Source organism: Bos javanicus, chromosome 2 (genome assembly GCF_032452875.1).
Source record: "Bos javanicus breed banteng chromosome 2, ARS-OSU_banteng_1.0, whole genome shotgun sequence".
Classification (NCBI taxonomy): Eukaryota; Metazoa; Chordata; class Mammalia; order Artiodactyla; family Bovidae; genus Bos; species Bos javanicus.
This window is the reverse complement of record NC_083869.1, coordinates 121,274,427-121,295,340: the sequence shown is the minus strand read 5'-3', so window position 1 is coordinate 121,295,340 and position 20,914 is coordinate 121,274,427. Positions and strand designations below refer to the sequence as shown.

At 41.5% G+C, this 20,914-nt stretch overlaps 1 protein-coding gene across 1 annotated transcript in view; it reads left to right on the top strand.

Moving 5' to 3' along the window:
* ZBTB8B (zinc finger and BTB domain containing 8B) overlaps positions 1–8,848 on the top strand; it is a 28,625-nt gene extending 19,777 nt beyond the window's left edge. Inside the window, exon 3 of the mRNA XM_061389200.1 lies at positions 1,637–8,848. Within this exon, the coding sequence (XP_061245184.1) occupies positions 1,637–1,954 (318 nt within the window). The 3' untranslated portion in view covers positions 1,955–8,848. The remainder of the gene's footprint in view (positions 1–1,636) is intronic.
* Positions 8,849–20,914: the final 12,066 nt, after the last annotated feature.

The following is a 20,914-nucleotide window of genomic DNA, read 5'->3' as shown; positions in this document are numbered from 1 at the left end:
TATTATGTGATTCCATTTATATGAAATATACAAAGTGGGCAGACCCATTGCGATAGAGAGTAGATTGGTGGTTGAAGCCTGTGGGGATGGGAGAGATAAGACCATTAATGGGCACAGGTTTTCTTTATGGAGTGATGAAAATGTCCTAAAATTAGATGGTGGTGATAGTTGTACAACCTTATGAGTGTGCTAAAAACCACTGAACTGTACACTTTAAAAGGGTGAATTTTATGATATGTGAATTACAGTTTTGATAGTATCTAGACTTAGATACATTCAAGGTGACTGACTGACTGCCTTTCCTCTCAGTGTTGGACCCAGCACACTTACCTGAGAATGGCTTTATCCTAAGATGTTAAGTTTTTGTTTGGCCTTTTTTTTTTTTTTCAAATTAATCTCCAATCCATCTTGGCAAAAATCGGTCCCTGGGTGCCTCTAAGATGTTTCATTGGTTGTAATCCGCATTCCACTCTGTACTAGATCCAGTCTACTATTCAAAGGCTCCATCAGGCTGCAAGGGTCACAAACACACTCAGGTTGACTCAGGAAACCCAGGAAACCTCATGGGAACCCAGGACATGTAAGGGCAGCTCCAGCAACCTAAGTATTGTTATTGGCCCTTCTCCTGCATCAGCCTCTCTGTCTGTCTCGCTTCTTGTATGTATCCTGCATCCAGAGCTCTCCACAAGGGAGGCTCTTATTCATTCACAGATCCCCAGTTGGCTGGAGTTCCTGAAGAGTGCACACTTCAGATAGATAGTTCCTTATACAAAGAGGACCCCTGGGGCTGCTGTCCTCATGAGGAGTTGCATGGGGTTAGGAGATCAAGTTCTCTTTTCTAGTATGCAAAGCTCTTTTCATATGTAAGGAACACATTTATCAACAAAGAAGTCAAGGCTGAAGCATCCGCTGGCATGTTTGGGAAATACACTGTTTGGGAAATCTGCCTTCTTAATAACTAAACATTCCAAAGTATTTAAGAAGCCATGCCTAAAATCCTAATTGGTTCACCGATTGCCCTTTCCATGCCAGGCACTAGGGATACAGTAACAGATGTGACACAGAGGACAGAGAACATGGGTGAAGCTAGTCTGTGACCTCGTGGAGCTTATAATCTATCAATTTCTATAGATCTATAATCTAGTAAATTATAAATCTGTAACCTAGTAAATTTTACCAATGACTTGTTAGACATGAAGGGAGAAGTATAGGTGAGACTATATAGCTGGGAGATCTAGTCTGGCCTGGAGCATCAGAAAAGACTTCCTTGAAAGGCATTAGTGGAAATTCCTTGACAATCCAGTGGTAAGGACTCCATGCTTTCACTGCCAAGGTGCCAGTTTCATCACTGGTCAGGGATCTAAGATCCTATAAGCCTGTGGCACAGCCAAGAAAAACCACAAAAGGACTTTAGTAAGAGGGGAGAGGGGGCAGTGGGGAGGAGGGCTTGCTCCATGCACATCCCATGGCCCTGGGCTGGAAAGGATCTTGATGAGGCTGAGATGGTGGCAGAAAAAGCAAAAGGAGAGTGGTGAGAAATGCAGCCAGAAGGTCATCCAGGGGCCGTATCACATGGGGCCCTGAAGGCCATGGCTCCTCCTCTTTTCTCTGACATGCACTGTGCTGGTGATTTTAGGTGCATAGATCCAACCGTCCAATCATCTGCAAGGGCTGCAGAAGAACCTTCACGAGTCACCTGTCACCGGGGCTGCGGCGCTTCGGGCTGTGTGACAGCTGCACCTGCATTACAGATACGCACGACGACGATGACGAATTGATGCCCATCAACCTCAGCCTGGTGGAGGCGTCGTTCGAGAGCCAAGAAAAGAGTGACACAGACAGTGACTGGCCGATCTATGTGGAGTCTGGGGAGGAAAATGACCCCGCCGGAGAAGATTCTGACGACAGACCCCAAATTCAGCCCAACTTATCTGGTGGAGACACGCTTACGTAGCAGTAACTTGGTGGAGGAGAGGGTTTAGAATTTGTTCTTGCTGATTCTGTGAGTGAAAGCCACCCTTTGTCCAATGGCGTGGAACCCTGAGAGGAACATTTTTTCACTGCCAATTATTTGCATTTTTGTTAGGCTGCACAGTGGAGGTTGGATTCTGTGACTCAGAGGACTAACGATATTTTAGTGGTGCCCCTGGTTTCCGAAGGCTTTCTGAGTGAATCAAGGTTGGCCCTGAGGCTTGCTGTTTTTTCCAGAGCTATGCATCCAAACTCTGGATTGGAGAAAGATAAGAAAACCTCTATAGCTGTTTTTGTAGTTTCTCAGTCTTCTGCATTCCTATGTCGTCATCCTCTTTCTCTGAAAAGGTGGGCAAGAATATATTAAATTTCAAGATCAATCTTACCTCTGCCAAGCCTCTCCTGATCAATTCTGTACTGTAACTTTCTGGTAAAGTGTTAAGCAGAAAGCTTGCTTGATTTAAGGTAGGCAGGGCTGTCTGGCTTTATGATTGTAAAAGGTACTTTCTAAATCTAAGATTGCAGTTTTAGAGGCTGAGGGTATTTATGTGCAGACAAGCATGGAAATGAGCTGAAAGGCTCCTTATGGCACTGTGACTTGCCCCCGTCAAATTACATTTTCAGTTAGCCCCAGGAAGGGAGCCTGAGAGCCCAGGTCTGGGTGGTTTCCCTGTCTGGCTTGGTGTTTGACGATTGTGCGCACACAAATAACCCGTTTTACGATCATAAAGCAAGTCATTTGGGCAAAGCTCAAAATGCTCCTCTGTGTTTTCCAGCCATTTCTGAGAGCCACCACTGTGTAACCTGGCAATGCAGCCATCACTGCCATTCTTTTACTTTATGAATAGAACTTTAATTGGAGGGAAAGGGTAAGCCTACATAAGCAAGTTATATTTCCAAATTGTTTACCTTTAAAAGATCATCTGGAGGGAAAGGGAAGGTTAGTAGAAGAACAGGTTTTTAAAACCAGTCTGTTCTTTATTCACTTTGCAGCCATACAATTATTCTAACAAAAGAGACTGTATTTCTTTAAAAGGCTAAAGAACAAGAAGTATTATGGATTAAAGATATTTCAGGCACTTCCGTAATTTTGTCTTATGTTTAAGTATCCAAAATGGATTTTAAAGGAAATTCCTTTTCTTCCTTTAATTTTTTGGGACCCCATGGACTGTAGCCCTCCAGGATCCTCTGTCCATGGGATTCTCCAGGCCAGAATATTGGAGTGGGTTGTCATTCCCTTCTTCAGGGGATCTTCCCAACCCAGGGATTGAACCTGGTTCTCCCACATTATAGGCAGATTCTTTACCGTCTGTGCCACCAGGGAAGCCCTCCTTTAATTTTACTATAATTATATTTCAAAAGGTAGTAAAAAATATCACTTTCTACCTCTTTAACCAAAAAAATATAAATTTGCTTGTAAAAAAATGTTAGCATTGAAGGGTTCAGAAAGTGTTTAGACCATGCTTCTCAACAGAAGTTGGAACCCCAGGACAGTGCTGCTCAAACTGTGGCCTGAAACAGCTTCAGCTCCATGAATTCCTGGATCCCAGTCCATACAGTAGGGCCATACCCTGGCCTGCAGTTGATTGGAAATTTAAAAATGGGTCTTTTGGGAATTCCCTGAAGTCCAGTGGTTAGGACTCCATGCTTCTGCTGCAGGGGTCCTGTGTTCCATCCCTGGTCAGGGGACTGGACTCCCTGGAAGGCACACTGCGCAGCAAACTGAAAAACCAACAACAAAAAAATGTTACCTCTTTTATCAGAGGTAGTTGGAAAATTACTGTTCTAGGTCAAGAGTTACACACAGAAAATTATCAAGGACCAGAAATACTTTTCTTACCAGAAATGAGACTATTAGTGTTGTTTTAGAAGAGGGACCTTAGCAAGAGGGAAACCTAAATGGAGGTGTAAAAGATATACTTTGCAAGGAGTTTTGTTATGTTTTGCTTTCTTTGTCTAAAGTATTTCTGATGTTTTAATTTGACCTTTCTACCTCACAGCTCAACTCTCAGCCTGCTTTCTCCAGCAGAGCAATGATCCTCTCTGGTGACCCCATGATCTATTCATATCCCTGGGTGCAAGATAAACATTTTACATTAGAGATTTCACTCTAAGACAGTGATTTTCAACTGGGGGTAATTTTGCTCCCCAGAGGACCTGTATCCGGCAGTGTCTGGAGACCCTCTCAAGTGTCATAGCTTGGGGTGGGGTGCTGCTGGCATCCAGTGGGTGGAGGCAGGGATGCTGCTAAATGCCCTACAAGGTATAGGACGGTCCCTACAGCAAAGATGAATGTAGTCCACAATGACAAGAGTACCAAGGTTGAGAAACCAGCTGTAAGATAAAGCAGGATTTAAAAAAATGATATCTTTAATGAACTTAATTTTATTGTACATTTTAGGCTACCTTTTACCTTCATAATATTTATTAGATCCTTATGCTTCTCTGGTGGCTCAGATGGTAAAGAATCTGCCTGCAGTGCAGGAGAGCTGGGTTCAGTTCCTAGGTCAGGAAGATACCCTGGAGAAGGGCATGGCAACCCACTCTAGTATTCTTGCCTGGAAAATCTCATGGACAGAGGAGTCTGGCAGTCTATAGTCCATGGGGTCGCAAAAAGTTGGACACAACTGAGCAACTTACATTTTCACTTACACTCCCACAAGTTTTGAAAATAGTGGATTCATTAAATGAAGACACTGAGGCCAGATGATAGATGGTCCATGACTTGCCTGAGATCTGATTAGATGTGTGATGTGGAAACTTAGAAATTCTGATCTGATTCGTACTGCTAGAACTATTACTGGGCTCTGATTTTAAAGTAGCAAAATCATTGAGAGGAAAATGGAATGTGAAGCTTAGTATTTAAACAATTCTATTTCTCTGTAATGTCTCAGATTGTTACATTCCTGGTTGGCTGTTTGGAGTTTGTGTGTTGGCATTGGGAATAACTAGATTTGGTAGTTGAATTCTATTACATTTAAAGGAGATAATTCCTCTGTATGGACTATCAGATCATAAACTGCCTGCAGTTTTAAATTTATGTTCACATTTGGTGGTCAGTATTTTTAACCTACACAGTGTCTCTGAGGTTTAATTTGTGGAGTTGGTGATATTTTTATAAGTAGATTCATAGTTTTTCCAATGCAGACCATTCATGATCTAGTTTATATTTGGCATCTTTCTGGCACATTCAATCCAGATCTTTTTGTCTTCTATTACATATATTGAATGAATGGGAACAAGATTCTTACTTGTAATGGAATTTTAAGATGGCATCCTTGGACAGTTGTTTCTCTTGGGAAAAGGGAACAGGCTTTCAAGGCAAGGGTTAGAAAGGAATGAAAATAAGGCACATTATCTGTAATACATTTAGAAATCATCATCATGGCTTCTGGTCATTTAGTGGAAAGATGCCATTCTGATGTAAATATTTTGGTGGTCACTAGACTTTGAATATTCCTTAAGAAAGCTATTGACTTAGTGGTCTGCAAAATATTGTGAAATTGAGTATTCTGGAGGATATACAGGTCAGAATACAACAAAAGTGTTTTGTTGTTGTTGTTAATTGATGTTGTGATAAACCCCATGGAGAGAAAGGCAACTGAGTGGCCTTCGGTCACCTGAATTGCTGCTGCTTCATTTGGACTTCTGAGTTGTTCTTGTGTGTCCTCTGTGCAGTGACAATATATTATCTCCGTGAAGTCTAGTAGGGTGGGGTAGGGAGGGGCACAGGGTTGGGGTGGGTGAGAAGTTCCCATCACACTGTTTTGAGCATCACCACTGTACTTGCTGCTGTTGCTTGTCCCTTGTAGCTTGCTTTGTGCTTTCACAAGGTCACACTATCTTCTGACTCAAAAAGGAGGCTGCTTTATTCAGCTGCTTATGATAGTGTTTTCATTGATTTTTGTTCAATATTTCCACCAAATATGGCTGTGTTCTTCACACCTCTCATTAAAGTTCTGACAATTTGAATTCTTTTCTTCAAATAATGCTTCTGTAGAGATAAATGGAAAGTTGTTTGTTTGGCAGGGGTGGCTTGGTTAGTTTCTAATATGTTCCTAGTTTTCAGAGGTGACACTAACTCACACCATTGTGATCAGATGATATGGAGTCTTCATAACTTGAGGAGGACATTTAGCATCTGTTCTGATCCTCCAGATGGATAATATTACTACTGCCAATTCTTCATGGGCAATTGTGGTTTGGGGGAGCAATTTTTGTATCCATCATTTGATTTTTTTTTTTTTTTGGGTCCTCTCTCAGTAGCATCTTAAAAATCAATGGGGGTTAGGATTGGGGTTATGTGCTTATATGAAGAAGGTTTAGCAATAACTAGCTTGGGGATTTTAAAGGCAGGTGTCAATTTGAGATAAATGTCTTGGTGGCATGTAATGGATATGGATTGTATGTCATGCCAACTGTGAAGGGCATAGTTAGGATTTTTTTAGAAGCAGAACATGCTAGAACATGCCAAGCAGTTTCACATCTTTCTACTACCCATGGTCTCTGTGGCTTCTTCTACCACCAGAAACAGCAAGCAAATAGTAATAAGGTGCATTCCAGGAGGCTACTTGGGCTCAACTAGATGTTTAGAAACAGTCAAACTCATAAACCATCACATCAGATTCACTAAGAAGGAGATAGGATGGTGGACTTTCCCTGGTGGTCCAGTGGTTAAGGATCTGCCCTCTAATGAAGGGGATGCCGGTTTGATCCCTGGTTGGGGAACTAAGATCCCACATCCCGCAGAGTGCCTGAGTGCCACAACTAGAAAGTCCGTGTGCTAAAGCTAGACCCGACACAGCCAAATACATAAATATTTTTTAAGAAACAAGGTTATAGGATGGGAAGCATGGCTCACCAACAGGGCAGAGCCAGATATTACTCTTTCCTCAGACCTCAGAGTCCCTGCATCTGTCTGTATGGCTCAGGTGCAAGGAGATAGACACACATCCCGCAAATATGGAAGCTATTCTGGCTTAAAAGCTTCTTGTTCCATGGGAGCGAGTATCTCTTATAACAACTCCACTGAAATATCTTCCCCACAAGAGACATGTCTCTTCCAAGAGTCACTACAGATAGGGAAGCCCAGAGCTGTGGCTTCCTATCAGGCATTTAATAGTTCTCCCAGTTTACAGTTTACCAACTTTATCATTTCTACCATATGGAATGTTGCCTAGCAATGTGGTTGATATACTACTCTTCATTAGGTTGCTGGGGGAACAGAGCTGGAAAATTAAACCAAGGTTAAATTCTCACACAGAAGGGGAAAATGTTTTGTTATACCTTTGCCAAATGGTATGCTGAGCAATTATACAACAGATACTACGCCTATTTCCTATAAAATAAAGCCAGAGAAAATTCCTATAAAGAGATGGCCTACACCAACTTATTTTTCCTTCCTTGAAGAGTATTCATTCTTTGTACTTAGTTACTTATGATTAATACACTCTACAAATTTTGCTGAGGTGTATTTAAGAGTTGGATAAATGGTCCCACCAAAATGTCTTGTATCCTTTTGCGCTACTCAGCATAGGCAGGTATAGTGTGACATCCTATAGGGACATCATTAAATGGAAATTTCTGGGGATTCCATCATTCACACCTTGATAGGAACCTGTGACCACCTGGCAACCACCAAACACCAGGTTTTTTATATGGTGCCTCTTATCATTGGATCATGTGGTGCTACCCTTGCCTGCTTCTATTGCTCCTCGCAGATCAATAAATGAGGACAGCCGGTTATTTATTCAACAGGTATCCAGTAATTATTTATGGAGTCCTTGTTGTTTGTCAGACACTAGGGGTACCTGTGAGATACATCAATGAACAAGCACAATCCCTGTCCTCAAGGGACTTGCAGTGTGTAATCAGGGAGGCTAACACTTAAACCATACAGTTTGGGGTGTGACAGTAGAGGCAGGAACAGGGTGTTCTGAGAATGCTTGGGCAGAGTGTCCAGCCCAATCTTAGAGCCTTAGAGAAGACCTTCTTGTCTCTTGTCCAATAAACTCCTACCTTTGGGATACAATTTATAAACAACTCAGTTTCTGATATTTCTTGCCTTTTTCAAACATGGTAGCTTTGGATATTAACAGTGTTTAAATTACATGTTTTATTCAATTATATATAAATACTACAAACATTTCAGAACATCCTAGTCTTTAGCAAATATGCATCAGGTGCTATGGTTTTCTTATTTAAGAAACAACAACAACAAACAACTTCCCATCATCTCCACCCACTGTAATAAGTTAGAAGAAAGGTATTGTTCCTGTGACAGATGGAGGAGCCCCATTGCATATGGATTGAGTCTTGGTTGGCCATGTGAACTAGTTAATTCCCCAACCAGATACATACAGAATAGAACCATTAAATCAAAGGACTGGAGATAGTCTCCTCCAAAGAGATTTTATAGAGAGATGAAACAACTAGTATTTAGTTCCCACACAACTAGTTAGGATCAGAAGCCAGATCCTGCCAAGCCAATGCTGATAACAAACAAACATGTCTGGGCAGGCAGCAAAGACCATCTGTAGACAGCATTTGTTTCCTTGGGTACCTATCAGACTAAAATTACAGCAGAGGAAAATGCTATTTTAGCCTCATGTGGCTTTGTGTGATCCTGGCCTGAATTCTTGTAATACTTAGACAGGGAAGGGGAAGTCACATGTTGAACATAAGGGAGTTAATTTAATTTCTTTTCCTATAATACCCACACATATTTGAAACAACATAAACTACCATCAACACACAGCAGATCAAAATTTTATTGTCTACTTATTTAATATGTATCAGGTATTTGATATTAATGTATTCACTTTTTTAAAACTTTGAAATTACAAATTAAAAAATTTACAGCATTATCTTGAAATTACTTTTTCCAACCTCTCTAGCTGATTTTTGAAATATAAATTGGGTATGATTCAGAGAAGGTGACAAGGATAATCATATTTGAAACAAAAACCCACATATTTTAAAGACAGCGACCCATATAATATGATATTGAGTAAAATTGTATTTTAGATATTTCTTGACTCAGTGGATTTTAATAAATCTATTATAAGAGCTAATTTTATTTAAAGCTGTGTGATAATATATGAAACTTCAAAGTAAAACAGATTAGCCACTTGACGATCTGAAAATACCTAGAAGCAGTGATCCTGGTTATTAATGAAATAACAAGTTTGGGATTAAAATGAATGCAAATCATCTTTAATTTGGTTACATCAACCTGGGGGTAAACAGGAAATAGTCTCAAACTAAATTTTTGTTTTGATTTCCAAGAAGTCAGATTAAGACACCCTGATGACAAATTTGGAGTAGAAACAGTACTATCCAAGTTCAAGGAAAAGTCTTTTGTTCCTTTATTGCTCATTTTGTCTTCAGAAACAAGTGTAATTTAACTGACTTTTCAGGGCATATATTTTACATGAAATTTTATGAATATAATATTAGTTAAGAAAGAAAATTCACAAAATAAAATAGAGCTCCAAATTAAAATTAATTTAGAAGATAATTAAGACTTATTAAGAAAATAATTAAGAAAATAAATAGAGCTCTAAACACAAGAAGCTTCCATCAACATCTTTTCCCACCTCTCTGTCCGCTGATGTTAGGACCAATTACTTCCTTATATTAGACAGTTTCTGAGCAGACTATTCCAAGCCAGGACATTTTAGATTCTGTGACAGAAGACTGACCACCCCTTGATGAGTGGGTGGTGTGGGATGCAAAATAAGCAAAAACTATGGCAGATAACACAAAAATCAAAAGAGGCACAGCCATTCTAAGTGCTTAGCTCTACAGGCATACACTTTCCAACAACTCTTAAAAGAAAAATAGAAACTGACTTTATTTTTAATCCACAAGTTTCCAAGTGGATTAGTTCCTCTAACAAAGGCACTTGTCAATACTGCTATCAAAAAAAGAAAAAAAAAAAAGACAAAGTTGGAAATGATCCTGATCATTCAAACAATAGCAACTGATTCCTTTTTTTTTAAGGAGTGGGAAACTTTCTGCTTTTTGCAATGGAATTGGTCTTTATGTTATAGTGGTTATGTACCAGATATGTTTATACGATTCAGTGTTGTGCACATTGTGTGTTGTTTTGCTATTTTTACTTTTTATTTATAAAGAACTAAAAATAAGACAGAATGAAGTAATAAATTGGTGGATATAATCTATATAATCTAGACCTGACCTCATTTCTGTTGTTTTGACATTCCATTTTTAAGATAAATCTCTAAGTCGTGTGCATATTTTTGTTTTAAAAATTATTTCTGCTTAAATAGTTTTAAATATTTATCTTCTAAAGACAGGAAGTTGATTCAGTGTTAGCAACGTATTGATATAATTTTACATTTTAAAAAATGTTGAGGCAGGTTTATTTAAGATTGGCTGGGCTCACTGCCAGCTCTTGAGAAAAGCATTTATAGCTTATAGACTTAAAAAAAAATTTCCACATAATAATATAGAACTACTAACACTAAATACACTTTACATCTGTTTGAAGACTCAATTTCATTTAGTAATAGGCAAAAACAGTTACTGTCTAGAACACAGGTTGGGTCAAAGCTGCTAGCTGCCTGGTTTTGGCAAATAAAATTTTATTAGAACACAAATCCACCCATTCTTTTACATATTGTATATGCCAGCTTTTGCACTACGGTGGCAAAGTTGAGTGGTTGCAACAGACTTTTCATCCACGAAGCCCAAAGTATTTGCTATCTAGCTCTATATAGAGAGCTGTGATTTAGAATGTTGGACAGGATGTGAAATCTGTTATTCCTTATGTAGAAATGATGAAGGCAAGGTAAGTTCTATCGATCTGGTGAGCATAACCAGAATTTAAACCAATCTGTGAACATCACTAGGATATAAACAAGTCTGGTAGGTATGAGAATCAGTGGAGGTTCGCAGCTGATGTATATGAAGCGTTGGCAGGAAGTTGCTGGAAGGATCTGACCAGGAGAAAACAAGTCATTTGTCTCAGCTCCAATGAAGTATGCCTGAGCCTTCAATGTGAGAGCTACAGGCAGAAACTAAATGAGCATGATGCAAGACCTTAGTGAGATGCTAGGAGCTCAGACTTCACTGCTTTGAACATCTGATGCCCAAAGCTTGAGACCAAGTGGGAGGGCAGGAACACTGACTGCTCTGCACTTCTGTAACTCTGCGCTTCCTTGATGTGTTCTCAGTGGGCTTCCCTCATAGCTCAGTTGGTAAAGAATCCACCTGCAATGCAGGAGACTCGGGTTCGATTCCTGGGTTGGGAAGATCCCCTGGGGAAGGGATAGGCTACCCACTCCAGTATTCTCAGCACAGCTGTGGCTCATAGGCAGTAGCAAGACAGGTTAAATCTAGCCGGATAGGGAATTCCCTGGTGATCCAGGGAACTGGTTAGGACTCTGTGCTTCCACTGCAGGGGGCATGGGTTTGATCCCTGGTTTGGGGAACTAAGATCCTGCAAGCTGCGTGGTGCAGCCAAATCAATCAATCATCCAGCTGGACAGCCTGTAATGGTGAGCGCTGCAGGCAGGTGGGATGTCAGCTTTCCCAGGCATGCATGAATTCAGCAGCAGCAGATAAGCAAGTGCTCTTCCTGGTCAGGGCACTTTTGGTTTCAAGGAACAGGCACTCAAGCAAGCTTAAGACAATGGTTCTCAAAGTATGGTTCTAGTTCTAGCAACATCAGCAGCATTCCTAGAGGCATTCGGATGCAAACGAAAGCTTGAGAACAGTTTTAAGAGCATTTATTTCAAGAGATAAATGAGTGACATTATGAGCGTCCTAGGAGAGCAAGTCAGCAGATCATCCGAAATTCTAAGTCAGGAGTGAGGCTATTATGGTTCTTGTTCATGCTTTTCGTCTGCCTCTCTATGCCTGTGTGAGGCTCCCCAGCCATTCTCAGACTAGTTTCCTTCCGCCACCATTCATCAGTTCTAAATGACTGCTCCAGCCCCTACCTGTCCTTTAGTTAAAATCCTCCAAAGGTGGGGCTTCCCTGGTGGCTCAGTGGTGAAGAATCTGCCTGCCAATGCAGGAGACATAGATTCAATTCCTGATCTGGGCAGATCCTACATGCCACAGAGCACCTAAGCCTGTGCCCCACAACTATTAAGCCTGTGCTCTAGAGCCTGGGAAACAACTACTGAGCCCATCTGCCCACAAGTACTGAAGTCTGCATGCCCTGGAACCTGTACTCCACAACAAGAGAAACTACTGGAATGTGAAGCCTGCACAGTGACCCGACTGCAGAGTGGCCCCTGCTCGCTGCAACTAGTGAAAGCCTGAATGCAGCAACGAAGACCCAGCACAGCCAAAAATAACTAAAATTATTTTTAAAAAACTATTTAAAAAGTCCTCCAAAGGAAAACACCTCAGTTTCTGCCCAGCAAAGGATAGGTTCCCTCAGGTCAATGGTAGCTTGGGCAGAAGAGGGCTCAGTCTGGAGATGAGGGTTGGAGGGGTGGAGCGGTTAGGGGATGTTATTTAGAAGTTTAAGGTGGGCGATGAGAAGGGATGAGGCAAATCCCCTGAGAAGCGGCACTGGGGAGGGCAGGTACATTGATATATATGTCTCCTATACCAAGAATATCAAGGAAGATAGGAAAATTTGGGGGAGCATGCCTTATACAGCTCCAGGAACTCTGAGAATCAATGGCAGAATTGTACATGGCTGTAGTGGTTTACTTTAAATGTGGAGCAAAATATTTAGTTATATACCACAAAGAATTGAACTTGAAAACAGGTGTTCCAACAAAAACTTGTATGCAAACATTCTTAGCAGATCTATTCATAATAGCCAAAAGGTGGAAACACCCAAGTATCCATCACCAGATGAAAGGATAAACAAAATCTGGTGTATGCATACAACAGAATATTATTCATCCATTAAAAGGAATGAAGTTCTGATGCATGCTACAACTTGGATAAACCTCAAGAACATTAAGTTCAGCTGGAGAAGCTGGTCACAAAGGACACCGGTGTTGCACAATTCCATTTATAGAAAATACTCAAAATAGGCAAATCCATAGAGAGAAAAAAGCAGAGTGGTGGTTGCTAGCAGCTGGGTGGGGAGGAGGGAATGGCTGCTAATGGGTGGTTTCCTTTTGAGGTGATGAAAAAGTTCTGGCACTAAACAGCAGTGATGATTGTACAACCCTGTGAATTGTACTTGATGTACTTGATGTCCCTGAATTGTACTTCAAAATAACAAATTTTATACTATATGCATTTTACAATTTTATATATATATATATATATATATATATATATATGGGACTTCCCTAGGTATTCGCCTAAGGGCAGGCTTGCGTCGTGGCAGCTGAGGACCGGCCCGCGAGCCTCAATGAGGGCGTAGGCGCCCCGGGCCGGGTACCCCGAGACGTCCCCGAACCGGGAGAACGGCGGCGGGAGGCGCAGAGGCGAGCGGGCGCCATTTGCAGCCCCGGGCTCAGCGGCCGTGGCGTGCCGGCTCTGAGGGGCTGGAGACGGTCACAAAGGAGGCGCGGCCGGCTGGCCGGCGCCAAGGACCTGGCCTTGGGCGGCGGCGGGGCGCACCGGTTCCCGGATTGCGCGCTCGCCTCGCCCTGCTGGCCGCGCCCGTCTGGCCGCAGGGCCCGGCCGCTCTGGCTGCAGCGCAGGGAACGGCGGGAAGGTGCGCGGAGCCTCCTGGCGGCGGCGGGAAGTCGCGCGGCGCCGGTGCCCAGCGTGCCTGGAGTCGTCGGGCGCCGCGAACTCCCAGAGGGTCGGCGGCCGCCTGGGCTCGGGCTGCGCGGCGAGGATGGGGCGGCCTGGTGGGGGCAGGCCAGCTAACTCGTAAACTCTCCATTTGGTTTTGTGTGCCTCATCTCAACAAAGATTGTGTCTCCTCTCAGTAGATTGAAGCTGTGCGTTCCGGCAGGACTATCACAGAAGAGGGGCTGCGTTCTTCTCAAAGCTTCACATCAGTGACCCCCTGTCAATCTGTCAGTTTGCCTCCTTACTGACGATGTTCATGTTGATCCTTGTTTAAAATGACGCCTGACAAGCTTTTCCACTGTGAAGTTACGCTTTTATTATTTGTAAAGTATTACATAGTGTTAGTCCCTCAGTCTGACTCTTTGTGACCCCGTGAACTGTAGCCCACCAGGGTCCTCTGTCCACGGAATTTTCCAGGTAAGAATACTGGAGTGGGTTGCCATTCCCTTATTCAGGGGATCTTCCCAACCCAGGGATCCAACCCAGGTCTCCTGCATTGCAGGCAGATTCTTTTACAGTCTGAGTCACCAGGGAAGCCAGGAGGTATTAATTACTTTCAAACTCCATAAATCGTTCATTTCTCATCAAAGTGCTAAAATTTTATTTATTATTTTTTTCCTTCCAGTTGTATTCAGATATAATTGACATACAACACTGTACATGTTTAAGGGGTATAGCATATTGCTTTGACTAATAGACATCATGAAATGGTTAGCACAGTAAGTTTAGTGAATATAGATCATCTCATATAGATATAAAATTAAAGAAATAGAAAAAATATTTTTCCTTGTGATGAGAACTCTTAGGGTTTACTCTCAACAATTTACTCTCATATATAACATACAGAAGTGTAAGTAATATTTATCATGTTGTACATTACATCCCTAGTACCTATTTATCTTGTAAACAGATGTTTGTCCATTTTGACTGTTTAGCCACTCAATCCTGTCTGACTCTTTGTGACCCCGTGGACTGCAGCATGCCAGGCTTCCCTGTCCTTCACCAACTCCTGGAGCTTGCCCAAACTTATGTCCATTGAGTCAGTGATGCCATCCAGCCATCTCATCCTCTGTCGTCCCCTTTTACTCCTGCCTTCGATCTTTCCCAGCATCAGGGTCTTTTCCAATGAGTCGGCTCTTTCCATCAGGTGGCCAAAGTATTGACACTTCAGCTTCAGCATCAGTCCTTCCAATGAATATTCAGGATTGATTTCCTTGAGGATTGACTGGTTTGATTGCCTTGCAGTCCAAGGGACTCTCAAGAGTCTTCTCCAACACCACAGTTCAAAAGCATCAATTCTTTGGCATTCAGCCTTCTTTATGGTCCAACTCTTACATCCATACACGACTACTGGAAAAACCATAGCTTTGACTAGATGCATGTTTGTTGGCAAAGTAATGTCTCTGATTTTAATATACTGTCTAGGTTTGTCATAGCTTTTCTTTACACAAATAGCTGACTATACATTTCTGAACATTTCAAAATGAAAACCATGATAAGTCTGGTTATGATCTGTCACTACACAAATACATTACATAATTATTGGCTATATTTCCCCACTCTGTGCCTTTCATACACATGACTCATTTAGTTTTGCAACTGGAAGTTTATACCTCTTAATCTCCCTCACCTATCTACTTATTAAGTCATATGGGATCATAGTTTTCTGGTTTATTTATTGGGCTGTAATCTACTGCTGTCATTTAATATTCAAACTGTCCCAGATTTGGCCAGTGAAAGCCCATTCAAGTCAACTTTTGTGTCCATTGGATTTCATATGGTTATTTGAGCACTTTATTCATTTCTTACACAAGGTGTTCCAGGCTCTTTGTTGTCGTTTAGTCGCTGAGTCGTGTCCTCTTTTGCAACCCCGTGGACCATAGCCTACCAGGCTCCTCTGTCCATGGGATTTTCTGGGCAAGAATACTGGAGTAGGTTGCCATTTCCTTATCCAGGGGATCTTGCTGACCCAGGGATCTAACTGTCATCTCTTATGTTGGCATCCAAGTTCATTGTGTCTTTTTTCCCTGCCCCAGCCCCCAAATCACATACTTCTCCAAAAAGCTTCGGTTCTTTTTAGTGAAGAACCATTATTTAGAAACCAAGATCTGGGGACTTACCTGGTGGTCCAGTGGTTAAGAATATGCCTTCCAGTGAATTTGAGTCAGTTCTAATGAGGTGGATGAACCTAGAACCTGTTATACAGAGTGAAGTAAGTCAGAAAGAAAAAAACAAATACTGTATATTAACCCATATGTATGAAAGCTAGAAAAATGGTACTGATGATCCTATTTGCAGGACAGGAATAGAGACGCAGACATAGAGACCAGACGTGTGGACACAGCAGGGGAAGGAGAGGGTGGGACATATTGAGAGAGTAGCATTGAAACATATCCATTCATATGTAAAGTAGATAGCCAGTGGGACTTTGCTGTGTAACATGGGGAGCTTAAACTGTTGCTCTGTGACAACCTAGAGGGGTGCAATGGGGTTGGGAGTGGGACAGAGGTTCAAGAGGGAGGGGATATATGAATACTTATAGCTGAATCACATTGTATGGCAGAAACCACACAAGATTGTAAAGCACTTATCCTCAAAAACAAAAACAAACCAACTTCCTTCCAATGCAGGGGGCTCGAGTTCAATCCCTGTTGTGGAGGAACTAAGATCCCACGTGCTGTGGGGCAAGTAAGTCTGCCCGGAAACTACTGAGCCCTTGCAGTACAAGGAAGGTCCTGGGTGCTGCAACTGAGACCCAGGACAGTAAAATGAATCAGTTTTGTTTTTTTAAAGAAACCAAGACCTGGATGCCAGGTGTGCTCATTGCTTATGAAGAATTGTTTTCAGGACCTCTCAGTGGACATTTCCTTGGATATACCGATAAATAGATAGATTGACATTGATAGGTAAATCTAATTCCAGTCCAACACCACAGAATTCATTCTGATTTTATCCTTGTTCTTGATTTTTGGCATATGTGCTGTTAAGGGGAAATATGACTACATTTGTTCTTTCAAAAACTTCTATTTCCATCCTTAAGGTAAAATATTCCGATCTATAAAATCCGAAACTACCAAAATCCACGTGAGGAAAATCAACCATAATCTCAGCATTAAAAACAAAAAACATGTTTTGTAAGTGTACTTTCAGCCTTTTCTTTATATGTAGGTCTCCTCCTTTAAGTTATAGGAAATCGTACCATGAATATAATTCTGTACCCTCCTTCTTTCATATAACTTTGCAGGAGTAGGCAAATTACAGCCTACAGGCCAAACCTGGCCCACTGCCCGTTTTTCCCCATGAATTCAGACTGGTTTTTAAATTTGAAGTGATTGAAACAAAATCAAAAGAGGAATACTGTTCTGTGACATGTGAAAATTGGATAAAATTCAACTGTAAGCGTCCGTAAGTCGTTTCATTGGAACACAGTCATCCATATCTATTTATAAATTGTCCATGGCTGCTTTTCCCTAGGACAGCAGAGTTGAATGATTGTTGAAGAGCTGTATCACCCACAAAGTATAAATTAAAATATTATCTGGCCCTTTACAGAAAAGTTTGCCAACCCCTGAAATATTGTATATTAATCATGTTCTTAAATTAGTTGCTAAATCTGTGCTTTGAAACATGATGGGAATGACAACAATAATACTTAGCATATTTTAGGTGCTTATTAAGGGAATTTCTTCCCAATAATTCAGGAAGAGAAGAAACTAGGAGGAGGACAAGGAAGAGGAATAACGGTTGTTAGATTTGTCTCTTTTCAGGTGTTTGCTGAACTTATTATTTCCAACTACTAGAAAAGATGTCTTTGCCCTGGTCATTAAAAAAGATGTCTGTTATCAATCTTTCATGACTAAAATAACAGTGTCTTAAAGTCCTTTGAAACAATTATTTGGGGCCCAAATAATCTTATTGTTACCAATTTGATTATGTGTCTAATTTTAGCTAGGCTTTCCCCTTTATGGAAGCTTTGGTGAGTTGTAAAAATGGCTCTATAAGACTCACAGGTGTAGAGGACAAGCTAGTGGTTACCAGTGGGGAGAGGGAAGGAAAGAGGGGCAGCACAGGGGTAGGGGGAAAAGGGTTATTATGGGATTACATGAACTCATGTGTGTGAAGCTTTTGAAAATTGTAAAGCACAGTAGAAATGAAAGAATGTTTCATTCAATTAAAAAAATTCAAGGGAGTTCCCTGGCAGTTCAGTGGTTAGGACTGCGCTTCCCCTGCAGAGGGCACGGAGTTCCATCCCTGGCTGGAGAGCTGAGATCATACAAGTTGCTGGGCAGGTAGCCAAGAACAACAGCTACAAATAACAGTAGTAATAAAACCCTGGCTCAGTAACAAACGTGGGAAGATGGTGGGGCGCTGAAGAGGCCTCTCCTACCTTTCTCCCCCCACCTCTAGCCACATGGTCTGAGCAGAATAAATACTGAGAAACCTTCTGTTTAGATCTCTTTGATCGAAGAAGAGCCATGAGTTTATTATTTTTATTATTTATGTCTGTAGTTATCAAAGTAGCAATTAATGATTTCAATACTTATTGAGAGGTGAGGTTTCTATACTCTCCTCTCGAATCTAGGTGGGTTTGTGACTGCTCTACGATGTAGAATATGGCAGAAGTGATGTTTGGAGGCTAGGAAAGGCCATATACTTTCCACTTAGCTGTCTTGGAATGCTGACTCTTGGGACACTCCCTCTGGTTTTGCGGTCCCAGAGAACCCAGCACAGTGCAGTGAAAAGCCAAGCCATATGGAGAGGCCATGTGCGTAAGCGCTCTGCATAATAGTTCCAGTGGAGCCCAGCCTTCAGCCTTTCCAGACCAGGCTCAGCCAAGTGAATAAAGAAGCCATTTGAACTCCTAGCTGTTAAGTCACCAGTTGAAGCCTGGAACAGGATGGAGCAGAGAAGGGCAGCCCCCACTGTGCCCTCTGAGAATTGATAAGCCACAAAATCAATATGCCCAATAAAATGGTGGTGGTTTTATAGCACCAAGTTTGGGATGGATGTTGTACAGCAAAAGTAACTGAAACAACACTATCTCAATATGGACCTCACATTAAACTGTACAGTAAGTATAAGCAGTGAAAAGCCATGGAGAGTGGAAGGATAATTAAAGCTAAAGATTGTTAGTATAACTGAATATCAAATATAGTTCTGAGTTTTCTTGCAGCCAAAATTATAAACAGAGAGATTGCTAAGTGCAATGGTTCTCATTGTATAATAATAGGAAAATAGCTATTTGTCAGGAGAAAAGTTTTTCTGGCACTGAACTCTAAAACGAATTGATTAAATGGTTCCCTCTAAAACGGATATTGAAAAAATCTCATGGTCAAATTCTTTACTGAGGGTTTTTACAGAATTCACAAGGGCTGTTTCTAATACGGACATTCAATAAGCCCCAAGTCTACAACATTAAATCATAAACTCGTACTGTCTAACTTGATATGGAGACCGAGCTCATAAAATCCAGAGGCATAAATAGCACATTCCTTTGACCCTCTGAGCAACCATCCAAACCAGGCTTTTGATAAGGGCTTGTCAGCAGCCAATCATTAAAAGATAACTTTTCTGGTGAATATCTGGGTCGCAGGAATTCTGTGATGTTGACTGATGGTCCCTTACTCTCTTTAAAGCATAAGAAGACAAAGTTGCAGTGCCCACAACATCTCATCATGAAGGCAAAGCTACAGAACGGAGATTGGGCTGAAGTTTTCCTTAAAAAATATTCTTGAGAGACTTCCCTGGCAGTCCAGTGGTTAAGAAACTAGGATCACACATGCCTCCCAGTGTGGCCAATAATAATAATATTCATATAATAATAAATTTTAACTTTATATATTCAAAATATTATAATTTCAATATGTAATCAATATAAGATATTATTAATTAGATACTTTACGTTCTTCATACTAAGTCTTAGGAATTTGCAGCTTACACTTACAGGGAAGTCTTAATTTGGAGCAACCATATTTCAAGTGCTCAATAGCCACTTGTGACTAGAGACTACTGTGTCAGACTGTACGGGTCTAGATCATGATCTGAAAAAAGGTAAAAGCATTAAGTAGTAGGATATTTTCACCAAGTAGAATATATTACTTAAAATGATCAGACTTTAAAAATATTAAAAAAGTGAAAAAGTTATAAAAATATTAACTCAAAGGAGTCATAGTTTTGCTAATTCGTCCAAACTGGCATCCTCTTCAAAGGCAACCTCACACCCCCCTTGCATCATCTGTGGTACTCCCTGAAACACCACTCCCTTTCATGCTGCCTTTGCTCTCATGTTCTTCTGCTCTCTTATCTCTTCCTCACTCCACACACCCTATACACTTCACCCTGAGGAAAATTTACTTCTCCTTTGAGACCTGGTCCTAGTGGACTTCCTTTTCTCCAAATTCCTGCTCCAGGAGGGCAGGAACCAAGCCTTGTTTGTTGCAATTTTGATACCAATTCACATGTATGGGGTTTCCAGCCCCACAAAGCAACTTCTCCACCACCAAATAGGTGGGTGTCCTACAATTCAACTCAGCTCTGACACCACCTGGAGACAACATCAGATCAGTCCTCCAAGACTGACCCCCACTCCTGCCCACTTAAGAGGCCAATCTCAAGTGTAGATTGCCATTTGTGCTTCTGACCTCCTGGCTGTACACTGGAGGTTCCAATGACTTTCTCCTCCTCCTCCCCTTACTCACTGGGGCTTCCCAGGTGGCACAGTGGTAAAGAATCCACCTGCCAGTGCAGGGGGTGCAAGAGAAGCAGGTTCGATCCCTAGGTTGGAAATATCCCCTGGAGTAGAAAATGACAACCCACTCCAGTATTCTTGCCTGGAAAATTCCATGGGCAGAGGAGCCTGGAAGGCTACAGTCCATGGGGTCACAAAGAGTCTGAGCGACTGAGCATACATGCAAGCCTTACTCACTAAATTACAGGTTTATTATAAAAAAAAAATGTGACTCAGAAACAGCCAGATGGAAGAGATGCATAGGTATGCGGGAAGGGGCACAGAGCTTCCATGCCTTCTCTGAGTGTGTCACTCCTTCTGAATCTCCAGGTGTCCACCAACCTGTGCCAATGAAAAATTAATCAGTTGATCTAAGAAAGAATTGGAAAACTTTATTCAAGCCAAATTTGAGGACTATAACCTGGGAAGAGTATCTCAGAAATCTCTGAGACCTGTTCCATCTGCTAGAAG